The 25,227-nt window shown below is 39.6% G+C and overlaps 1 protein-coding gene across 3 annotated transcripts in view; it reads right to left on the bottom strand.

Annotated features, from left to right (window-relative positions):
- Positions 1-25,227, bottom strand: part of ZNF407 (zinc finger protein 407) — a 373,222-nt gene that overhangs the window by 106,807 nt on the left and 241,188 nt on the right. For all 3 annotated transcript variants that reach the window (XM_043889302.1, XM_043889304.1, XM_043889303.1), the window contains exon 8: positions 13,302-13,480. In XM_043889302.1, the coding sequence (XP_043745237.1) occupies positions 13,302-13,480 (179 nt within the window). The remainder of the gene's footprint in view (positions 1-13,301; positions 13,481-25,227) is intronic.

Genomic DNA, 25,227 nt, shown 5'->3' on the forward strand with positions numbered 1-25,227 from the left:
TTGCAACCCCATGATGAAGACCACCAGGTTCCTCTGTCCATGGAATTTCCCAGGCAAGGAAGCCCCCATTTCCCTAATGATCCCTCACCAACAGAAACACCTATTTAATAGTTTCTAAGCTACCTGGGCTTAAGGGCTTAAGGGCTTCCCTGTAGCTCAGTGGTAAAGAATCTGCCCACCAATGCAGAAGACCTGGGTTCATTCCCTGGGTCAGGAAGATCCCCTGGAGAAGGAAATGGCAACCCACTCCAGTATTCTTGCCTGGAGAATCCCATGGACAGAGGAGCCTGGCAGGATATGGTTCACGGGGTCTCAAAAGAGTCTGACACAATGTAGGGACTAAACAACAACAAGACACCTAGCAAGCCTACCGTCCCCTAATGATACCTCACCAACAGAAACACCTATTTAATATTTTCTAATATGGGTATGTGCAGAAAATACGTAAGACGGGGGGTAACTAGGAGTTTTTACTTATAATTTTAAAAATATTAACTGTTGTAAAACACACATAATACACAATTTATGTTAGCTATTTTTGAGTGTACAGTTCAGTAGGGTTAAGTACATTCACACTGTTACATGATCAACTTCCAGAATTTTCCATATTATTTTAACAGTGAAACTCTACACCTGCTAAACAACATTGCCCACCCGCCTCCTGCCCCACTGCCCCTGGCAACCACCATCCTATTCTTATATCTACACAAGACTTAACTAGTCTAGGGACCTCATGTAAGTGCAGTCCTACAGTATTTGTCTTTTGTGACTTTCTTACTTCAATGAGTATAATGTCCTCAAGATTCAACCATGTTGTACTGTGTCAGAATTTCCTTCTTTTTCAAGGCTGGACAATATTCCACCGTATGGATGGATCACATTTTCTTTATATATTTATTCATTAATGGACATTTGAGTTGTTTCTACCCTTTGCCCATTGTGAATAATTCTGCTATAAATGTGAGTTTACAAATACCATGAGATCTACTTTTACTTCCTTGGATGTTTTATGGTAGTTTTGTTTAAAATTTTTTGAGAAACAACTATATTGTTTCCATAGCAGGTGTACCAATTTACATTCTCACCAAGAGGGCACAAGGGTTTCAATTTCTCTACATGATTGCAAATCCTTGTTCTTTTCTTTTCTTTCTGTTTTTCTTTTTTATATAGTAGTCATCCTAATGGGTGTGAGCTGATAGAACAAAATTTTTTAAAGTGGAATTCTTAGGTAGTAAGAAAAACATGATGAATACAACATATAAAACTGGTGAGTAATATTTAAAATGATGGCAAAGCTAACCAGAGAAGAATCATAAGCAAAAAGGAAAAGCCTTTTCTTATTCAGTAATATAAAGGATTAAGAAATAAGAATTTCTGCTTATTATATTCTGAATGTAAATGTGCATATCTCGTTTTATTTGTTCATAAGAGCTTTGAGTGACTGGTTAAAACAATCACCAGGCACAGTAAGCTGTCCTCAGGAAGTCAGTCAGGGGCAGGACAAGACACTGACGGATCAGATGGATTCTCTGTGAGTTCCCATCAGATCTTGGCCCACTGAAGTGATGTGGCACATAACACTGAAGGAAAACATATGTGTCCACTTATGGGCCTCTAAGGATAAAATTTTAAACCCATGTATGCTTAATTTTGAAATTGCTATGGTAATAGAGGAGAAACAAATGAGATTAAAGAAACATCACTGCCTGCTTTAACAGAAGTGCAAAGACAATTCTACAAAGATACTGTTTTCACCAAAGATTGCTTGAAAAATGACACCTATATGAAAGAAACCAGAGAATCTTAACCTATACCTCATGTTATATAAGTCTGACTCAGAATATACCATAAATCTAAATATAAAATATAAAAGCGTAAAGATTCTAGAAGAAAACACAGGAGTTAATCTTGGTAACTTATGTTAGACAAAGAGTTTTTACATACTGTTACAAAAATGCAAACCATAAAAGAACTTTTCCTCTACAAGAGACACTGTTAAGAGGGAAAAAAAAGAGTTACCACCTCAGAGAAAGTGTTTGACATATATCTGACACAGGTCTTATATAAAAATATATTAACATAAAAAATTCTCGATAATAGTCCAAAGAAAAAAGAGGTAAATATTTCAAAAAATTCCTGGATCGGGAAGATCTGCTGGAAAAGGGATAGGCTACCACTCCAGTATTCTTGGACTTCCCTTGTGGCTCAGCTGGTAAAGAATTTGCCTGTAATATGGGAGACCTGGGTTCAATTGCTGGGTTGGGAAGGTCCTCTTGAGAAGGGAAAGGCTACCCACTAAAGTATTCTGGCCTGGAGAATTTCATACAGTCCATGGGGTCACAAAGAGTCAGACATGACTGAGTGACTTTCACTTTCACTTTATGGTGGTTTTGATTTGCATTTCCTCAACAAGTAATGATGCTGGGTATCTTTTCATGTGCTCACTGGCCATTTATATATTTTCTTTGGAGAAATGGCTATTCACATTCTTTTCTCATTTTTTAAATCAGGTTATTTGCCTTGATAATGTTGAATTAAAAGAGTTCTTTACATATTCTGAATATAATCAGATAGATTATATCAGATAGATTATCAGATAGATTTCAGTTTTTCTCCCATTTTGTAGGTTTTGCTTTCATCTTCTTGATGGTATACTTTAAGGCACATTTTTTTCCCCAAAAAATGTTGATAAAGCCCAACTCATCTATTTTTTCTTTTATTTCCCATAGTTTAGTGTCATATTCAAGAAACTATTGCTTAATCAACGGACACAAAAATGTGTTTATAAGTTCTCTTTTAAGGGTTTTATAGCTAAGATGATTTATGTTTTAGACAAATAAAATGATGACTATTTATGGAAATGGAGGGGTTAGCATGCACACACCCATTTCCTAGTTCTGTCTCCTGAGACAAAACCAACAAGTAAACAGTGTGCAGAAGCAAGGTGTGCATCCAGCGGATGTCTCTTGTTTTCTAAATTCCTTCTCCAATAAAAGGAACCAAGGCTCCTAAAAAGAGATTGATTCCACCACCAGATGAACATGGAGCACATTTTGGTGCCAGAAAGTAAACAGATGCTGACAGAAGGGTGGGGGCATGTAAGAGGGCGCAGGAGTCCACCTGAAAGAGCCTGCAATGGCCGAAGTTGAAGCAGTTTCAGCAAGAAAATAAAGAACAATGAAACAGAATTATAAACCCCAGAGTAAGATAAGTCCATACTGGTACAAATTAATAGAGCAAAAAATAATTGGTAGGGAAGGAACAGATACACCTTACAGAAAAATTCCAATTAAATGTAGAAGGAATGAGGAAAAGAGCAAATGACCATTAGAACACCACAGATCTTGTTGTAGTCAAGATCCACTAATGAATGTCAAAATCAGTGGGTAAATACTTAGGGAAAACAGGCTATTTGCATAATCTGAATGTATCTGCCCTGAGATATGTATTAATTAATAAGGGGGGAATAGTAAGCTTGTGGTAGAGAAATATAGAGATGCCATCTTACTCAACTGGTCCAGGTTACATCATTAGTCCTAACACACCCTTAAAATTAAAAGACACTTGCTCCTTGGAAGAAAAACTATGACAAACCTAGACAGCATATTAAAAAGCAGAGGCATCATTTGCCAACGAAGGCAAGTATAGTAAAAGTTAGGTTTTTCTAGTAGTCATGTACAGATGTGAGAGTTGGACTATAAGGAAGGGTGAGTGCCAAAGAATTGATGCTTTCAAATTGTGGTGTTGGAGAAGACTCTTGAGAGTCCCTTGGACTGCACGGAGATCAAACCAGTCCATCGTAAAGGAAATCCACTCTGAATGTTCACTGGAGGGACTGATGCTGAAGCTGAAGCTCCAGTACTTTGGCCACCTGATACAAAGAAATGACTCATTGGAAAAGACCCTGATGCTGGGAAAGATTGAGCGCAAGAGGAGAAGGGGGTGGCAAAGGATGAGACAGTTAGATGGCATCACCAACTCCATGGAAATGAGTCTGAGCAAAACTCCAGGAGACAGTGAAGGACAGGGAAGCCTGGTGTGCTGCAGTCCATGCTGTAGCAAAGAGCTAGACACAACTTAGCAACGGAACAACAACAACAAACTTAGATACACTCTATATCTATTCTGAGGAATTCTTGAAGATCCTCAACTGGGTCATGAGTAAACATCAGTCTAATGCAAAATAAGAAACATTCTAAAAAACAACGGATTCATATTCTTTACAAGTGCCAAGGTCATGTAAGACAATGAAAAGCTGAAAAACTGCTGCGGACTGGAGAAGATTAAGGAGACGCAACAACAGAAGGGAGTGTTGATTCCTGAGCTGAACTGTGGAAAAGAAAAACAGCAGACTGGAAAGACTGGTGAAATGTGAATAAAGAACATAGAGCTAGAAAAGAGTACTGTGCTAATGTCAACATCTGGTGCTGGCAACTGCACCGCGGTTATATAAGGCTAACACTTACGGAAGGTGGGTAAAGGCCATATGGGAACTCTCCCTGTACTATTTTTGTAACTCTTCTGTAAGTTTATTTCAAAATAAAAACTTAAAACAAGGAAAACTTGCTAAATGGCAATTTTGCTTGCTAAAAATAGAAATAAATGAAATTACAAATGAATAACAATGTGCATTTTTACGTCTCTGGAACTAAACTTCAAAGCTAATTAAAGAAGACACCTACATTTTCCTCACACTCTGAAGGAGCTGTGACGCTGTTCGTCACTGAATGCCTTGCAGGGGACAGTCACCTGTGAAGCAGCACCAACAGGTGCACTTGTCAACACCTACCTGTCTCCTCCTAGAAACCTGCACTTTAGTTGGGGTCAGCATGTGTCTGGGAGGGCAAAGAAATTTTTAAGAAACATAAGTTATATTGAATTAAATAGATGGTAAAAGGTCTGTATATTAAAAAAAAATAGCCACATCAATTACCTGATAAAAGCATACTGGCCTACTATAACTTTCCACAATTTTTGTTTCCCTTAAAATTTTGATAAATGAAGTTGTCAGGGGTGATAAGATCACAACTTTGTTTCTAAACTATTTTAACTTTCAGAATTCAGCTCATGAATGCTGCAAATGTTGGTCCAGATAAGATCACAGTGTTGCGAGCTGATGAGGCAACCATCTTGTTACGTGCCTGTGTAACCTTGAGCCGGGAGGAGCGCAGCCTAGAAAAAGCTTCCACGTGGTTCTGAGTCACACAGGCTAATTACACGCAGCGAGGCCTCCCTTCAAAAAGAGGATAGAGTTTTTTTCTGGGAAAAGAAAAAAATCAAATATCACTTTAAAACTTCTCTCTATCATCATGTAGCTAGGAAATGAGACTGAGGGCTCTTGAGGCTTGAGATCCATCAGAAACAATTACCTAAGTGGGTTTCCATAAACTTCAGACGTTCTCAGTGAATTCTATCAGGCATTACTAACAAAGGCTGTACATTACTTGTGTACTCCGACTTTACCTTAAACGCTGTGAATGCCGCTAAGCACTTCACAGAACATTATACACTAGAAAGGAGATTTCAAGACCATATTCTTTAGAAAAAACAGCTTTAAAAATAAAGAGTATAGTGGGCAATATACAAAGAACAGAAATAATTCAAATAATAAGTTTCTACTCTAAATAAAATTTCATGTAGACCTTTTCTAGCCCTAACTTTGGATATATGCTCTGATTGACATTAATACATGTATTACACATGTAATACAGACACACATATATAGTTATGAGACATTATCCTCAATAGCAACTTGAAATAAATGTAAAAGTTCATCTAGTCCTTTCCTAATATTTTCTTGCTACTGAAAGAGCAATAACAAAGCCTAATACCTTTATTTCAAAGAAAATCTCAGTATTAATAATATTTTTCAAAGCTCTTTCATATGTATTAATTTGAACTTCATATTCAAAGGAAAGGCTGAACACTGCTAGACATTTTGCAGCTGAGAATATAGACATGGGTTAAGAGACTTGTTTAAAGTCACACATTTCAGCTGTAATAAAGTCAGGACACTATAATCAAGTTCATTTGACTCCATCCATCCACCCAACCATCACCTACATTCTATACCAGGGAGTAGAAGTACTATGAAAACATTTACCCCTCGTAGGAATTTTTTTTAATTATATTATATTCTGCTATTTCCTAGTACTTGTTTTCAGATTATCTGGTGTCTTAAAACTCAGTATTGAGGCTTCCACAATAAGAATTTCATTAATGCATAGAAGCTGATCTTTTTAAAGCTCTTGTATATGCACAGTGATGTAATTGGCAAACTCTTAAAGACAAATAGGCATGGATTTCAATGGGCAAGTTAACTTGTTTTTAAATCATTAGATTGGGAGTAACACCTACCAAATACTGTTGTTTTGAGGATTTAGTGATCTAATGAAAAATTTGGCACAGACAGTACTCTTCTTTCTTTCTTTGTAACTGAAAAGGCAAAAATGTGTAAAATAATAGAGTTCTTCAACTCTCCATGCTAACCATCTAAAACAGGACTCCATACCCTTCAGAGTGTGGAGCACTGCAGGAAGGAAGTAGCAGAGAGTGGCCAGAGAGACACACAGGCACAGACATTCCTTTAACCTGCTCCATGGTGCTCTGCAAATAAAGGAAGTTTTTAGACATACTGGAGACATGTTAGCGAGGACATATTTATTCTTCAGCACATTAAATTTTTGAATATTTAAGAACACATAATTAGAAAGTTCTGAAAAAACCTCTATCAATATATTACTCAATAAAAGAGAAACGGTGAAGAGTCAGTTTAACTTATTACCAGTAAACAGCATGTTTACTGATAAGATGGTCCAGGGGAGCAATTATAGCACTGAGAAAAAAAGGAGATGGATGGAAAAATAGTGCTTTGACATTATTTAGCCATTGACTACAAAGAATGTAAGACACTCCAAACTTAGGAATTCCAACAGGAGTGAGAGTGAGAGAGAGAGAACAGAAAGGCCAATTAGCAAAAGACCAAATCTGCCCAGCCATGATGGACAGACACGGCCTCACAGAAGGCACCAGAGTGTGCAGACAGGAGTTTGAAAGAAGCAAAGACATTTAGCAGCAGTTAAGAAAAACAGTAAATTAACCCATGGATGATGTCTGAGGTTAAGGAATCAAATCGTTGAACTGTTAATTATTTTCGGAAGTCTTTTGTTAAGTGGTGAAGTATTAGGAGACTGGAAAACAAGGAATCCAGTCTGAAGGTTAAAAAGAAAGAGAGGAGAGGCTGAAAATTATAGAGCTGTAAGTCTAACATCTATATTAGGAAATAAATTTGAGATGATACTTATGGATGAGCTTAATGATACATTTGGAGAAGTACAATTTAATAGGAGTGAGTCAGCATGGATTTACCAAAGGCAATCATGTCAGAAAAAATTTCGTTCCTTTTTAAGTTGAAGTAATAATTGGTTTATGTAAGGGAGAACCAATGAGAAACTGTCAGGATTTTTGGAGATTTTTGGACCTTTTCATAAAATGAATTATTGTACAAAATGTCATGGCATGTGTCAGGGTACCCAACTAACAAAAGGGGATGAAAGTAAGGGGGTTAAAAATAGAGGGCCAAAGAATTCAGGAAAGACTACACTCCACAAAGCTTCATATATCAGAACGCCAATGTTTTTAATTAATGATGAAGAAAACCTTTTATATTAGGAAATTTGAATATACCACTAAATGAGAGGGAATGGTTAAGATACAAAAGACTACAGCTGTTTTATCTTAACTGAGATAGATTAAGCAAATGGGCTCAGAGGTGGAATATGAAATTTAATCTTCCTGAGTATAAAGTAATGCACTTGGATAGAATTAAGGAATCAGTTAAAAATAGTTTAAATGGTACTGAATTGCTTACCATTAAAAAGAAAAAGGATTTGGAATTTTGATAACAGTCAAACTTACATTTTTATTCTTATAACTGGATAAGAGGAAAATGCAAGCGAATGCAGTTAAATAATACACGTCATAAAGAATTAAAAGCTGACTGCCTTACAGAAGAATAAAAAACCCTAATCTGTGAAAAGGGTTTGATAGATTCATGTGGTATCATCTTGCACAGGCAATAATCTAATATATAATGTAAATGACAATATATATAAGAACTAAAAAAAATCGTATCAATACAAATATGATTTAAAAATATGACAGTAGAAAAATTAAGGACTCAAGTGGTGCTCAGTCGTTAACTGACTCTGTGACCAAATGGACTGTAGTCCTTCAGGCTCCTCTGTCCATGAATTTTCCAAGCAAGAATACTGGAGTGGGTTGCCATTTCCTATCCCAGGGGATCTCCCAGACCCAGGGACCAAATCCATGCTTCTTGGGACTCCTGCATTGGCAGACAGATTCTTCACCAACTGTGCCACCTGGTTTAAGGAAATTAGGAAAAGCACCAAGCAATCACTGAATACTTAATGTCCCCTGAAAAGAGAACACCATCTGACTCTTACCTTTGGAAAAGGCATAAACATTTACTACATTTAAAGTTCCGGCTTCTCAGAGGAGAATATGGGACAACCAAGCCAAACTCCTCGTCTCCACGCAGTGCCTGACCTGCCACACCCGGGGCCCCAAGGTGCATCTGTGTGCAAGCACACACACACAGTGAGCACAGTTCCAATCTGACCAGCAGAGGTGTCATGTGGAGGCTGTCTCTTGGAATTTGTGAGAAAAAAATCTTCTTCGTCAGTATGATCAGCGGAGCTCTGGCATACCTCCTCTGCCCTCTCCTTCACCTTCTCTTCTCTGTCTTCCCTTCTTTCAGGTTATTTTAAAGTATTCTGAGATATAACCACCCAAGTCTAACTGAAGGTCACTTGTACTAAAAACTTAAAGTGTGTTTAATTCCTTCTCAAGGTGTAGTGAATGAACACCAAGCTTATTCATGTATAAGAGAGATGGGAGAAATACAATAGTTAAAACCCTAAAGCTCAAATAAAGGTCATTTTTGAGATGAAGTACATTTCACTTTATAAAAAAACTGTAATGTAAAATGACAGAAAAATTCTGGCCACTTATAATTTGACGTCAATGTTGGAGGATTAATGTGATTGTAAAAATCTCATCATAGTAGATCTACAATGGACCTAAATGAACCTCCTTAGAAATTTAGGGTTAAGGGAATCCTGTTGTTGTTTTTCAAACAGTACACAACTCATAGAACAGCTTGAAGAACTTTCTCCAATTGGACACAACCTCTTCCCAATGTTAGAAATAAGAAACAGAACCACACCCCTGCTTCTCATCCCAGGGAAAACAGACCCTGGTTTCTAACACCACAGAATACTCTTTGCTGTTTCAATACTTAGTGAAAAACGAAATCACACAGAATACGCTCCTTTTTGTTTGGCTACCTTCATCCACAGGTACGACTGTGGGATTTATTCAGGCTGCTACTTGAGCTGTAGTTCAGTCATTCTCACTGCTGTAGGGTATTCCATCGGGTAAACACACAAACCTTTCTACACTCTACTTGCATTTCAGTGGTTTGGGGTTTTGACTATGATGAGTATATTGATAAATATATTAAGTATAAATAATAAAGTAAAAAAATATTTCAAGTTAAAGTTGTGATAGCAGAAACAAAATGCAGCTATATGCTGTTTATAAGGAAGCTGGTATAGTTATACAATATGAAATACAGAATGATGGCAAGAAATGTTACTACAGATAAAAAGGAAGATTCACAGTGACAACAGTGATAGAGAACGATGTATCTTCTCTTTATCACAGGTGGGTATGTGTATAAAACAAATGTAAAGTCCCAAGTGCCCAGTGATTTACCTTTAAAATATGTAAAGTCAAAATTAACAGAAAAACAGACACTCCACAATCATGGTGGGGAGCTTTTACTTCTCTTAACACAGTTGATTGGGTTAATATTGAAAAAATCAGTGAGAAAGAGACACCCTGAGCAATACAGTTAACACATGAGATAAGTGATATACAAGAAACAGAATATAGCACCAAACAACACCAAACTTCCTAGTATCTCAAACATTTACCAAAGCCTACCAAATCCTAGGCATAAAGAAAGTATAAACAAATTTCAAAGGATTAAAATAATTCAGACTCTGCTGTGAGCATAGTAGATGTAAGCTAGAAATCAATTTATATTACTATTTCAATGGTTAACAAAAAGATAATTAGAAGATCCCTAAATGTCTTGGATTCCTAAATAATCCACTTTTATTCAAAAAATAAATAGCCATTTGTATCTTGTTATTCAAAAAAGCTATAGCCGAAATTAAAGCTCACATACAGCCTTTAGTTCTTCAGAGTATGAAATGGTAAATTATATCAAAATCATTCTCCTAATTCCCCTCAAAAATTGAGAAAAAAGACAATGAATCATCAACAGAAGCAAACAGAGAAGAAAAAAACTGCGCAAACATGGATGCCAAACATTATCATGTCCAGCAGTTTACACACTGTACCATCTCTGTGAGATCTTCTGAGAATGCGCTATAGGCATTGGCATGCCCAGTGTACAGACTGAGATCCCTACAGGTAAAGCAGGGCTTCCCATGTCACTCAGCAGGGGAATGAGGGCTGAGGCTGAACCTATCCCGCCCTGAAGGCCTCGCACACAGACACAGGGGACGCCGCAAGGCAGCCGGACTCCGCCCTGCAGGCCCCCTCCGCGCACGCACGCTGCAGGAAACACTCTTTCTACAGAACTGTTTGTCAAAAAAAAAACACCTAAACACCTCATTTAACATATACATTTCCAAATAGCATCTCAACAAAAATTTAAAATACCCCCAATGACATTATATACAGTATTTTCTGTTGCTGGTGTTTAATGTTTTCCTTCTCATGAGGCCACGAGACGTTTGAGCCACATGGGAGAGCCACAAGTCAGACCTCAAGTGCACTTGTCTACTTGTTCTGGGTGGCTGAAAAGAACTGCTTCATATGCGTCACTGAGCTCTGGATCACGGAATTCTCAACAGATCAGCAGTACTGACAGCAGAGAAGGCAGCTGCCAGTCGCCATCAGGTCAGGGCCTTAAGACACTCCGAGCAGTCCAGACCACCTCTGGACCTTCCCGGGTACCATCCGTCATAGATTTACCCCAAGTGCTGCCTAATCCTTCACCAGACGGCTTGGGAGGAGAGGAGCCCTAGCTGCTTCAGTATCTCCCCTTCACATTGAGGAAGGCGCCTCCCACCTACTCAGGAAGGGCTTACAGATGACTTAGAACTACAAGGTCAACAAGTCAGTCTAAAAACTCTGCCCTTTAAAAGTTTTCTCTGAACTGAGCTAAGTTTATCAAAGCAAATATATTACTGAAGAGGGATACTGCCTTACACAGGGCAGAATAAACACCCCAAGTGAACCAATGTAAAAATCCTGAGGAATGCTATTATTAATTACGGAGAGAAAGGTTCTAACAGAATCACAGAAACACAAACAGAAAACTAGGATTCTATGCACAAGAGCATACACACATACACAAAGAAACTAAGTAAATTTTTATACAAATATATCTCGAAAGGAACACTGCATGACTAGGGCAGCAGTGGCATAAGCAAAAGCAATGTGTTTCTTTGGTTTGCAATTAGCTTCCTCCCTTTTCTTTGCTGTTTACTTCATCTAACAAGTTAGACATACCTTATTTTAGGAAAATGACCTACTTTCAATGCCTAACTGGTGCAATGGAAGAGAGAGACAGAATACATCAATATTGCATCTTGAAAAGCAGGCACTGTGAAACTACCTTGAAAATGCTACAGTGCTGACAACCTACCATCAATTTCGATGGTGTCACTTGGCCATTTCTTGAAGTACCAGCTTTTAAGCAATATTTTCTGACATCTACATTGTCATGCATTCATAACAATAAAGAACCCATGGGTACTGATGGCCAGAAGATATTTCAATTTGACTTTATCTGTTTTTGTGAACTAAAACTGATAATCTATCTAGTTCAAAAGCTTTTCAGTAACAACCTCACCCAAAAGCAGAGTATTGACCCCGTTTTTCTTTTTCAAACACAGACATGGGTACAGCAGAGATGACTAAATAGGACACTTCACTGTGACTTAAAAGAGTCGATCATATGAGCATAAACAGAAATCTGGAAGAACATATCAGCGGAAAACAAATAACAACCTTATATGCAATATCAAACGTATCAGGACTATTATTCTAACTCATGGAGCACTCTCTCCTTCACGCAGACATTCCGTGAGCATACGTCACTAACACACTTTGCAAGGGCAGTGCTGCACGTTGGTGGGATTTCCATGAGTTTCAAGCACTAGCATCACAGGGCCAGCAGCAGCAGCACCCACAATCCTCTGCACGGTGCCTGCTAAGAGCTTCATAGCCAATTATCTTTTTAAATTCTCACAGTGGCCCTTTACATAGATACCACCACGTCGATTTACGTACAAGAAATAAACCTGCAGTGATGCAGTAAGCCTGCCTGTAACCCACCCAGCCAGGAACGGGAGGAGAGTTTAAGTACAGCTCCAACAGCTCCAAAGTACCTGCTGGAAACATCCCCTGATCACCTGGCATTATTTAAATCCACTCCTGTCTGGGCTCCGGTTAGGAACTTCCTCTAGACGTCCTGCAGGCGATGCGTCCTCAGCAGCCCCCACCCTCCCACCCATCACCTGGCTGCCCACACAGAACTCACACCTAGGCCCTCTGGTTCTCTGACCGCCAAGCTGGGCTGCAGGCATCCCTGTGCTTAACCTGCAGTTGGGGCTGCGCTGCTGGTCCTTCCGCAGCATCTGATAGCCACTCCAGCGAGGCAGGGACGATCTCAGCAGCCCCTGCCACCTCCACCGCTGCCCGCATCCTGTGTGACCATCCCGGCTGACGCCTGGGACCCAGGGTGCTCTGTTACCCCTTCTGGGTTCTCCTGCTCTCCTCTCTCACACGCTTCCCCTTCCAGTACTTACCGGAAAACCGTAGGGCAAGGAATAGGGCATGACAATTCAAATCATAAACATTTGTTGAAAAATGTTCAAAACCTTATCATCAGTCAAAATATGAAGCTCAAACACCCAGAACAGTCTCAGTTCAACTGCATTTGGAATATTTGCTCTTAACAACTGTGGGGAGATTATTTCACCATATTTGCTCCTGACGGAACAGAATGGAAAAGAGCTGCTTTCACAGTTGAGGGGACAAGAGCAAGGATACTTTTTTCTCAGTCTTGAGGCGGATACTGTCACACATGCTACCACGTTCAGATAAATGCTAACGCACAAACAGCCTGACAGCCACTGCCAGGAGCGAAGCATTTCCTGTAGGGTTTCATTTCCTACCTGCGTGCAGGTAGGCCAGGTCGGGGTTCTCGATGTCTGGATGCTGTTCCTTCAGGTGGTTCCGGAACTCCACGGGGATGTTGGTGCCGTAGTCACACTTGGGGCAGTTGTACATCTTGACGCCTTCATGTTTGCCCGTGTGGAGAATGTGTTTGCGGATGTTTTCAGCACAGTTTGACCTACCAAGTAAGAAAGAAGAGTAAACGGAAGCAAGGTCACACCACTAACATCGAACCACAACCCAGGACGTCAGTGACCCCTCACACAGGCCTCAGGTGTGTCAGGCACTGCGCTAAGTGTTTAATCCAGGAGGCGGGAACTTCCGTCTCCTGGGGGCTAATTTCCAGGCTGCTCTCTTATCTGAGTGACTCATTTCTATGCAGAACCGGAAACAGAAAGCCCCGAGTTCTATGATTTTAATACAGATTATTCAGGTACCACTTGAGGGCAGTGAAGGAGTTTCCTTAATCCCAAGAACACACCTTTCACCACGAGGAGCCCTGCATAGGGAAGGCCTGCCACTCCCGCTGAACTGCAGCGCCAAGGAAACAAAGGTGCCTTGGCTTCTAGTTCTGTCACGACAGCGGCTCCTAAGTCAACCTCTCAAACCATCTGAAGACAGAAACGCAGCTGCGAGCAGCCCCTCACCTCACATCTGGGCAATGCGCGAAGTGCCAGCCAGGTTTCTGCATGGGCGCAGGTTTTTAAGAGGGATGGGCTGAATAAAGAGCGGAAGACCCGAGTATTCTACACTAAATTGTCCCTGACAGTGGGCTCCTCTCCCACCCCTTCCTGCGGATGCAGAAACGCCAGGCCTGAGATGACCAGAACCTTCAGCACAGGCCGCTGCTGCCGAGGCAGTGTTTGTTTCGTCTGCTCCCGTCCCTCCCAGCGCGGGGTCAGCGACCGAGTCGAGGCCTGTCCACACACACCGCTGCCTCCCCTCTGTCTCTGCTGTTGTCAGAACATCACTAGAAAGTGCCCGACACATATTCAAGCAGGTGTGTGTGTGTGTGTGTGTGTGTGTGTGTGTGTGTGTGTGTGTGTGTGTGTAGAGGGAGGTGCTTAACTGGAAGGAAACAAAAAATCAGATGGCTTCAGATTTCTGACAGAGTGAAATGAAATTCCAAAGAAAGCACTATATTTATCAGTCTTTCCTGCCAGTACTGCTGAAGGACAAAATCCCGCAGGCTGATTTGAAGAAAATAAAGTTAGGACACTGCAGGTATTTAGCAAACACATCTCACAGCGCGTGGATTCAGATGACGGAAGGCTGCACAGAGGCCGTCTGCGGCTCTCACGGCCCGCACTACTAAGCGGAATCATGCTTGTGTGTAACACATAACTGCACCTGGGGACGCACCCGGGGAGCTGGTGAAGCGTATGTGGTTACCATCCCCAACTTTATAGGAACTCTGCATCAAGATGGTAGCACAGAAGACCATCTGAAGGCAGGTGAACGAAACGCCCACCCAGTGATGATGGAAAGGAAGAGGGCCAGTTGTGGATTCCCCAGCTGGCAGGGTGAGCCGTGCCGAGTCACTACCTGCGTCTGCAGACCACCTCCCATGTGTTTTTCCGTGGCAGCACAGACAGTCCTAAATTCACCACTGTTTGCTGACATTTGGGAGTGAGCACAAGTCTGCTATTGTATTTAATTAGGACTGCTTATTAGGACTGCTGATTCTCTGGTGCCACCTACATTCTCCCTTTATGGAGAAGGCAAGGCATTAAGAGTCACCAAGGACAATCGCTGGTCAGGGAAGGAAAATTACCAAAATCCACACATTTCAGGGTAGTGCCCACTTAAATGGGGGACAGTATAAGCAATGATACTTAATCTTTGATGAAGGAAGGAAGAGATGACTTTGAAAGCAGAATATTTTGTTTTTGAGACATGTCTATCTTGGATAAAACTAAACCAATATCTCTTAGAACATCAACTGCATGTGGAATCTAGCAATCAGGGGACTGTTACTGAAGCAAGTAAAAGTGGAGTGGGAGGGTTAAAAAGGAGAGAAGCTTCTTTCATCTAAAAATACAGAATAAAAAAGGGAGAACTGGTGTGGGACTTGGTGTTTTAGGTTAAGGATCATTTTATACATATATTTTATACCTATTTCTTTTTATTTGTGATGTGCATACTATTTGTATACTTGATTTTATGTAAGTAATAAATATGTGTGTGTATATTAATCTATTTTATACACACATCTAAGAAACATTAAATATATGCAAATGAAAAGAAAATACAGTCAATGTCTATCTGCAGTTGAAAAGATATATTTCATGGATAATGGCATATTTGTGTGCTATCATAATCTGTTCTGATGTCATACAACACAAATTTTTTTAAAATATTGAGATAAAAAGGAACAACTCTGAAATCAAACTATTGTGGTCCACGCCTAAAAAGTAGAAGCTCTAACATATTGTATCAACATCATTTAAAGCAGCTACAGAGACCTGCAGACTGCAGTCCTCACACTGGAGACTATCAAGAGACAGACAGCTGACTGTGTAGCAATGTTGCAACATTCAGTTGACAATAAGTAGGCTGGATACCTTCAGCCAAGCAGTTCTGAATGATACTCAGCCCCCCAAATGGTATTTTTTTCCCAAATATTAAAAGAACTTACAACTAGTAATAAGAATGGTACATTGAAGAGGGACTAACGAAGAACAAGTCAGGCAGGAGAAGTAAGGATGGTTTGAGACATTATTCCAAACAAGGTCCAACCTTGGTTTGCCAGGAAATAACAGCAGCAATGCCAAGAGGGCATTCAATTATCAGGAGTCAGCGATTGAATGTATCTTTAGTTTGACACTGACTCTTTTTTTTTTTTTTTCTTTGACCCCATGGACTGCAGCCCACCAGGCTCCCCTGTCCATGAGATTTTCCAGGCAAGGATGCTGGAGTGGGTTGCCATTTCCTTCTCCTGTTTGACATTGACTCTTAAGGTAAAGAGTATATGCTGCCCCATGTTTCTAGACTGCAAGATTTAATATTATTAAGATGGCAATACACCTCAAATTGATGTACAGATTCAGTACAATCCTATCAAAATCTCAGCTGGATTTCTTACCAAAGTCGCAATACTGATCCTAAAGTTCATATGGAAATGAACCTACAAGACTCGATACAATCTCACGAAGAACTATGTTGGAGGACTCACGCTTTCTGATTATAAAACTTTCTATGAAGCAGTAGTAATCAGAACAGTGAGGCTCAAGAGAAAGGACAGATGGAGGGGTGTTCAGCGGGAGGTGGGGGGGTGAGGGCATGGTTCCACGGGAGGCGAGACGGCTCAGTGCGACACTGTAGGCGCCTCGTGGGGACAGGGGTTCAGGCCGGACTCACTGGGCCCACGAGTGCAAGCACTGAGTTTATGAGGAAGGCAGTGTAAAGTCTGAGGACATTTCAAATGCAATTTTGAAATACAACATATTGAAAGTCTTAAGGCAGCTTTCTCTCTATATATGTAAGTATGGCCTTGGCTGGGCAATTAGTAAAAGGACCAGAGATGGTAACTGATTAATTTTAGGGCTTCTTAAAATATGTAATAAGGGAAATAAGTTCAGAGGCACTGCATTTTAAAATAATAAATTAGTAAAATAACAAACAACAAGGTCTTCTAGAATACCACAAAATTATGTCAATGCTACACACTTGCTGCCTATTAACACAAAAGCATAAGTTAAGTTTTTGTTATTTAACTTAAGGAAAAGGAAGCTTTAAAAAAATTCTACTAAATATTTTTTCTCTTTTGTTTCTGATACTATCTTTAGGATTTTCATGTTATCTGCAAACAGTGAGAGCTTTACTTCTTCTTTTCTGATCTGGATTCCTTTTATTTCTTTTTCTTCTCTGATTGCTGTAGCTAGGACGTCCAGAACTATATTGAATAACAGTGGTGAAAGTGGACACCCTGTCTTGTTCCTGATCTTAGGGGAAATGTTTTCAGTTTTTCACAATTGAGAATAATGTTTACTGTAGGCTTATCATATATGGCCTTTACTATGCTGAGGTAGGTTCGTTCTATGCCCATGTTTTGAAGATTTTTAATCACAAATGGGCGCTGAATTTTGTCAAAGGCTTTTTCTGAATCTATTGAGATTATCATAAGGTTTTTACCTTTCAATTTGCTAAAATTGTGTACTACATTGATTGATTTGTGTATATTGAAGAATCCTTGCATCCCTGAAATAAACCCAACTTAATCATGGTGTGTTAGCTTTTTGATGTGTTGCTGAATTCTGTTTGCTAAAATTCTGTTGAGTATTTTTGGATCTACGTTCATCAGTGATATTGGCCTGTAGTTTTCTTTTTTTGTGTTGTCTTTGTCTGGTTTGGTATCAGGGTGATGGTGGCCTTGTAGAATCAGTTTGGAAGTGTTCCTCTGAAATTTTTTTTAAAGAGTTTTAGAAGGATAGGCTTTAGCTCTTCTCTAAATGTTTGATAGAATTCTCCTGTGAAGTCATCTGGTCCAGGGCTTTTATTTTTGGGGAGACTTTAGATCACAGCTTCAATTTCAGTGCTTGTAATTGGATTGTTCATAATTTCTATTTCTTCCTGGTTCAGTTTTGGAAGTTCATAAGAATCTGTCCATTTCTTCCAGGTTATCCATTTTATTGCCATATAGTTGTTCATAAGAGTCTCTTATAATCCTTTGTATTTCTGCATTGTCTGTTGTAACCGCTCCCTTTTCATTTCTAATTTTGTTGATCTGATTTTTCTCTCTTTTTTTCTTGATGGGTCTGGCTAAATGTTTGTCAATTTCGTTTATCTTCTTCAAGAACCAGCTTTTAGTTTTATTAATTTTTACTATTGTTTCTTTCATTTCTTTTTCATTTATTTCTGCTCAGATCTTTACGATTTCTGTCCTTCTAATAATTTTGGGGGCTTTATGTTCTTTCTCCAGTTGTTTTAGTGTAAAGCTAGGTTGTCTATTCGATGTTTTTCTTGTTTCTTAAGGTAGTATTGTATTGCTATAAACTTCCCTCTTAGAACTGCTTTTGCTGCATCCCATAGGTTTTGAGCTGTGGTGTCTTCATTGTCATTTGTTTCTAGAAATTGTCTGATTTCCCTTTTGATTTCTACAGTAACCTGTTGGTTATTTAGAAACATATTGTTTAATCTCCATGTGTTTGTGTTTCTTACAGTTTTTTTCCTGTAATTGATATCTAGTCTCATAGTGTTGTGGTCAGAGAAGATGCTTGATACAATTTCAATTTTCTTAAATTTACTGAGTTTTGATTTCTAACCCAAGATGTGGTCTATCCTGGAGAATGTTCCATGTGCACTTGAGAAGAAGGTGTATTCTTCTGCATTGGATGGAATGTCCTGAAGATATCAATAAGATCCATCTCATCTAATGTATCATTTAAGACTTGTGTTTCTTTATTAATTTTCTGTTTTGATGATCTGTCCATTGGTGTGAGTGGGGTGTTAAAGTCTTCTACCATTATTGTGTTACTGTCAATTTCTCCTTTTATGTCTGTTAGTGTTTGTCTTATGTATTGAGGTGCTCCTATGCTGGGTGCATTGTTATGTCTTCCTCTTGGATTGATCCCTTGATCATTATGTAGTGTCCTTCCTAATCTCTTGTAACCTTCTTTCAAGGACTATTTTATCTGATATGAGGATTGGTACTCCAGCTTTCTTTTGCTTCCATTTGCATGGAATATATTTTTTCATCCTCTCACTTTCAGTCTGTATGTGTCTTTAGGTCTGAAGTGGGTTTCTTGTAGACAGCATATATATGGGTTTTGTTTTTGTTTCCATTCAGCCAGTCTGGGTCTTTAGGTTGGAGCATTTAATCCATTTACATTTAAAGTAATTATTGATATATACGTTCCTAATGCCATTTTCTTAATTGTTTGGGGTTGATTTTGCAGGTCTGTATTTCTTCACTATATAAGTTCCTTTAACATTTGCTGGAAAGCTGGTTTGGTGGTACTGAATTCTCTTAACTTTTGCTTGTCTGAAAAGCTTGTGATTTCTCCATCAATTTTGAATGAGATCCTTGCTGGGTACAGTAATCTTGGTTGTAGATTTTCCTTTTCAGTACTTTAAATATACCCTGCCATTCCCTTCTGGCCTGCAGAGTTTCTGCTGAAAGATCAGTTGTTAAACCTTTGGGGTTTCTCTTGTATGTTACTTGTTGCTTCTCCCTTGCTGCTTTTAATATTCTTTCTTTGTGTTGAGTCTTTGTTAGTTTGATTAGTATGTGTTGGTGTGTTTCTCCTTAGGTTTATTCTATATGGGACTCTGTGACGCTTGGACTTGATTGACTATTTTCTTTACGATGTTGGGGAAATTTTCAACTATAGTCTCTTCAAAAATGTTCTCATACCCTTTCTTTTTCTCTTCTTCTTCTGGGACCCCTATAACTCAAATGTTGCTGCGTTTGATATTGCCCCAGACACTATCCTCATATCCTCAGTTCTTTTCATTCTGTTTACTTGATTCCGCTCTTCAGAAGTTATTTCCACCACTTTACCTTCCGGCGCCTGCCTCATTCTTCTGCTTCCGATGTGCTGCTGTTGTCGATTTCGTCTGCTTTTAATTTCAGTCACTGTGCTGTTCGTGTGCTTATTCTTTAACTCTTCTAGGTCTTTGTTAATTGGAACTTGCATTCTCTCCATTCTGTTTTCAGGGTTTTTGATCATCTGTAATATCATTTCTGACTTCTTTTTCGGGTAGTTTGCCTGTTTCCTCTTCATTTATTCAGACTTCTGTGTTTCTAGGTTGTTCCTACATTTGTGTAGCATATCTCTGCCTTTTCATCATTTTTTTTTTTAACTTATTGTGTTTGAGGTCTCCTTTTCCCAGGTTTCAGGGTTGAATTCTTTCTTCCTTTTGGTTTCTGCCCTCCTAAGGTTGGTCCAGTGGTTTGTATAAGCTTCATATAGGGTGAGATTTGTGCTGAGTTTTTGTTTGTTTGTTCGTTTTTCCTCTGATGGGCAAGGCTGAGTGAGGTGGTAATCCTGTCTGCTAATGACTGGCTTTGTATTTTTGTTTTGTTTGTTGTTTAGATGAGGTGTCCTGCACAGGGTTCTACTGGTAGTTGGGTGATGCCAGGTCTTGTATTCAAGTGGTTTCCTTTATGTGAGTTCTCACTATTTGATACTCCTTAGGGTTAGTTCTCTGGTAGTCTAGGGTCTTGGAGTCAGCACTCCCACTCCAAAGGCTCAGGGCCTGCTCTTTCAGGAGAAGTTCTGCAGTTAGTAGTCACTCAGGAAACTTCCTTAATAAAAGGGATCAAGTCATTCAGCAGGGAAAACTGATGCTGAAAGCTGACACCTGTCCACATGTTGTCATCAGCAGAATCCGGTTTAGACGTCCCAATTCCTGAGCAGGAAACTTCCCATCCAAGAGAGCAGAGGAGAGCATGGTTCATCCCAGAAGAGCTCCTATTTTTTCTCTTTTGATACATGTGATTTCAGTTATCAAAAAAATACTGTACCACTGAAGTTGTTAAACAAACATACCGTCACATATTTAAAACATCAAACAGTCTAATAATAAGAGACAGAGACAGCGAAGTCTCTTCCTACCACAGCCTGGATCACCACCCTCCCACCCTGGACCACGGACACAGAATCACTAACTGCCCATCAATCTTTTGGGAGAACTAACAATTTTTTTTTCAATGCATAAACATACTGTATTTTCTTCTCTCCCCTCTTCTTGTATGTAAATCTGTTGGCATAACACGTGTTGGCATCTTACTTTTTTCACCTAACGACAGGGCACAGGGACCTCTCCACGTGACTACATGAGCACACAGCATCCTTCCTGACGTCCCCCCCGACCCCACCCCACCACTCCCTCCCTCGGCTTCTCCTCCTTTTCTTCCTTTGTTAACAGCGACACAGAATTTCCTCGTGAGGACAGAGAACACCACATTTAACTGATCCTCTACTGCTGAGCATCTAGGTCGTTTCTGATCATTCACTAGTGTAAACAAGTTTGTGATGAATAATCTAGTGTAAACAAGCTTGTGATGAATTCTCCTGTGAAACTTTCTCTTTCTCAGGATGCCAAGAGAATGTCACAATGCCAAGTGGAATTGTTTCAAATGTCAATGGGCATATGCTTTTGTAGTTTTGATCAATGGTGCCAAATGGCCCTCCAGAGGAGGTATAGCAATTCACACTTCCACCAACAATGTTTTAGAGAGCCTGTTTCTGCACAGTCGTGCCAATGTAGTGTGTTGTGTTATCAAACTTCCAAGTTTTTGCCAATGTGGTGGGTGAAATATGACAGCTCAAGGTGGGGTTCAATTTCCAACTTTTAACAGTTTTAATCTGCATTTCTCTTGTAATGAATAAAGTTGCTTCAAATATTGAAATGCCATGTGTATTCTGCTTCCTCTGTACCATTTTTCCATATTTTTATGAGTTGTTTTCCTAACGGTTGTTAGTCATTCTCTTATACATAAGGGAAGTAAACTCATTTGTCTATGACAGAAGTAGAAAATATCTCTTCCTTACTTTCAGTTAGACTTTGTTTATAGTATCTTCTGAGAAGCAGAAATGTTTTATTTTGTTCATCTTTTGTCCTATGGCTTCCTTACTTAGAGGTCATAAAAGGATTGTCCCTTATTGGTTCTAGTACTTGAATAGTTGCAGTGTTCCACTAAGTATTAGAGTCCTTTCAAAATTCCCCTAGAGCATGGTATAAGTTGTGTCTCCACACTGCTTGCCAGATCTCTCACTGACTTGAAGTGCTCTCTCCATGAATATCTGATTTATTTGAAGCTGAGTCTGGATTTTCTGTCCCAGTCTGCTGGTCTGTCTTGCACGTGCTCATCCATTGAAATGACCCAGGCTGCACAGGACTCATGTCTGGTAGAGTCCATCCACCTGTGTTGCTCTTTCTCCTCCCGGGTCACCACCTCCCCCTCAAGGCGTGGTGGATGTGGAGAGTTAACTGTGGAAGCAGAGAGACCTGGGCTGATAATAAAGTAATATCACTAAGAGACAATCAGGTAATTTCTGTGTATTTACTAATGCGTACTGGTAACATTATCTTAATATAGAAATGCAGAGAGAGCAGGTACAGATGTCACACGCTAATGTAAACATGGATCCCAATACTCCTTCCCCAAGAGAAGCCATGTATCTGCCTCACCACTCCCAAATTTCTATGTATGAAATTCACCACTATCTTGGTCTCCTGCTAACAACTTGGCAAGTTATGTACCTAACCTGACATTTAAAAATTCTGAAAGTTCTGCTTAAAGAAATACAGAATTTTTTTTTAAAGTACTTTGTCTCCCACACTTTCAGACCATGGGGTATTTTGTTGTTTTATGCTAATAATATATGTGTCTCATAAGGCTGTCATGAAGATTAAGGTAAATGACATTAAACAAGTTTAGAAAATACAGGAGGTGCTCAATGCACTGTTTATCACCACGACTAGTCTTTCTGTTGAAAGCAATAGAGTTCAACTCTCTGGATCATCATTAGCAATTTACTTACTATTATGAAAGGCAACTTCAATTTATTTTAAAAATAAACCCCACAGTTATATAGCGTTGTATGCCTATACATTTAGAAAGCCACTTCCTCTTCCCTCTGTAGTTAAGTTTCTTTTGGAACAAGTGTATCATAAGGCATAATTATCTAAAGTTCAGTTGAACGAGGTTTCCACTGTATCATTAAAACAATAATCCACAATTAATAAAGAATAATCCCATGAAAGGCTTTATGTAAACAAAATTTAAGAAGTTTCCACATTTTTTAAACCAGCAGTATTTAATCATAAATTCACCAAGTCTAAGAAACACTATGGACTCTCTGAGGAGGAAGAAAATAACGCTGTGAGTCCCTGCAGGTGGAGGGTGAGCCCGAGGCAGCTGCTCAGGCTTCCTGCACGATTCACCTAACATGGCCCGAGACACACAGCCCTCTGCCACGTAGGTTCCCACTAAAGGGCCCAGAAGGAAAGAGCCTGAGAATTCTGGATTACTAAACAGTTGTGCTGGTTAGATTGCTAGAGGTACAAGAATAAAAAATTATAACCTGTGACTAAAATGGGATATTTTATCAACAGTATTCAACCAACAGGTGAATGTCACTGGGACTGTCGAACCTGATACATCACCAGGACAGAGAATACAAAGACCCCTGTATACAAGGGATAAAGATGTCATTTCAGATCAATGAGGAAATGATGGGTCACACAACAAATGGTGTTCAGTCAACTGCCTATCACATGAGGAAAGATAACTTACAGACTCTTCTGCTCTTATACCATGCAAAAACAAATGCTGTTTGGATTTTAAGGTTAACATAAGGACACTAAATTATTAAACTGCTAAAAGAAAAATATGAGAAAGTATTTTTATACTCTTGATTGGAAAAAGTTTTCCTGGATAAAATTCAGAACACAAATGCCATAAACTGAACAACAACAACAACAGCCTTTAAGAAACAGAACTACCCCAACATTCCACTTAGTCCAGCATGATGCCTATAGGGCTGCAGTGAAAATACTTTGGTGGCCAATGTCTCACATATTTCAGTTACACAAATTACATTTTTTTTTTTAACAGCAGTAACTCTGTGAGTGTTCAATATGCTATTCATTATGTGTCTGAAGAGGGTGGTAAAAAGAGAATGTTTCTCAAACTAACTTGATGACAAAAACATTTTTCAAGAATGAGCCAATGACATCTACTGCTTGAAGCCCACGACTGGTGAAAACTGGCCCTGAGTTTAGCCATACTTGATGCTTCTTCCTGTCTCACTTCCCGTCACTGTGGTTCCAGTGACACTGGTGGAAATCCTGCTCATTGTTACCTTGCCATTCGTTTTATATTGGACCTTTGAAATAAATAGAGCCCTCCCCTACTCTATTTCTACAAACTTATGTCCTTTCAGGGAGCTTCCCTGATGGCTCAAGCAGTAAAGAATTCACTTTCCAATGAGGGAGACATGGGTTTGATCTCTGGATGAAGAAGATCCCCTGGAGAAGGTAATAACAACCCACTCCAGTATTCTTGCCTGAGAAATTCCACGGACAGAGGAGCCTGGCACACTACAGCCCACGGAGTCTGTAACCTTTATATTCACAAAGAACTGGACATGACTGAACACTGGATGGATGGATGGATGGAAGTCCTTACAGAATGAGTGTCATTCTCCTCCTTTCTGTTAACTAGCCAGGCTTAGCAAAATGAAATGCTTGGAAACCAGGAAAGGCATGTAAATGAGAAGCCTTCAAAAGAAAAGGATCTTTAACAAAGAACAGGAATAGAGCCTGCTAAGTCACTGGAATCACACTTGGAGGAGGGAGAGAGGAGGCAAGGAGGAGGTGGAGAGGCCGAGGAGGGAGAGAGGCTGAGGCGCAGAGACACTCGCCAGGCTGGAACTACAGGAAGGCCTGCCCTTACAGAACTGTTGCCTGCAATAGTCGCATACAAACGATACTACTTTATAATTCAAGACATAAATATCAGTATATGTAGTAGTTTACTGTAGCTTTTCTAGTTGAAAGTTTTTCAAACTTAAGGTGATAGAATGGAACTTTTACAGAACCAAAAATACATTTCACAATCTTTCTGAGAGCCTAGGCCAGAAGGTGATTTTACCTGAGACAATTTTATAATGTCAAAGAGACAAAAAAAAAAAACCTACAAAGGCTGGATGTACAATACCCGCAGCTTCTGCATGCATGCCTGAGAGCACAGCTCATCCAGGAGGTTTGCAGACCTGACCACGTAACTCACGACATGCCCATAAATTGGTTCATTAGGGGCAGGGGTGGGGCTGCCATAAAATTTTAAATTTCTTAAGTGGCTGAAAGGAGACTACATCTCTCACATCTGCTACACCAAGGAGCTGGTCAGTAAGCTACCCGTCATAAAGTCAGACAGAGGAGGTGCAACAAAGAGTAAGGCACAAAGTTTAT

The sequence above is a fragment of the Cervus elaphus genome, chromosome 27 (assembly GCF_910594005.1).
Source record: "Cervus elaphus chromosome 27, mCerEla1.1, whole genome shotgun sequence".
NCBI classification, from domain to species: Eukaryota; Metazoa; Chordata; class Mammalia; order Artiodactyla; family Cervidae; genus Cervus; species Cervus elaphus.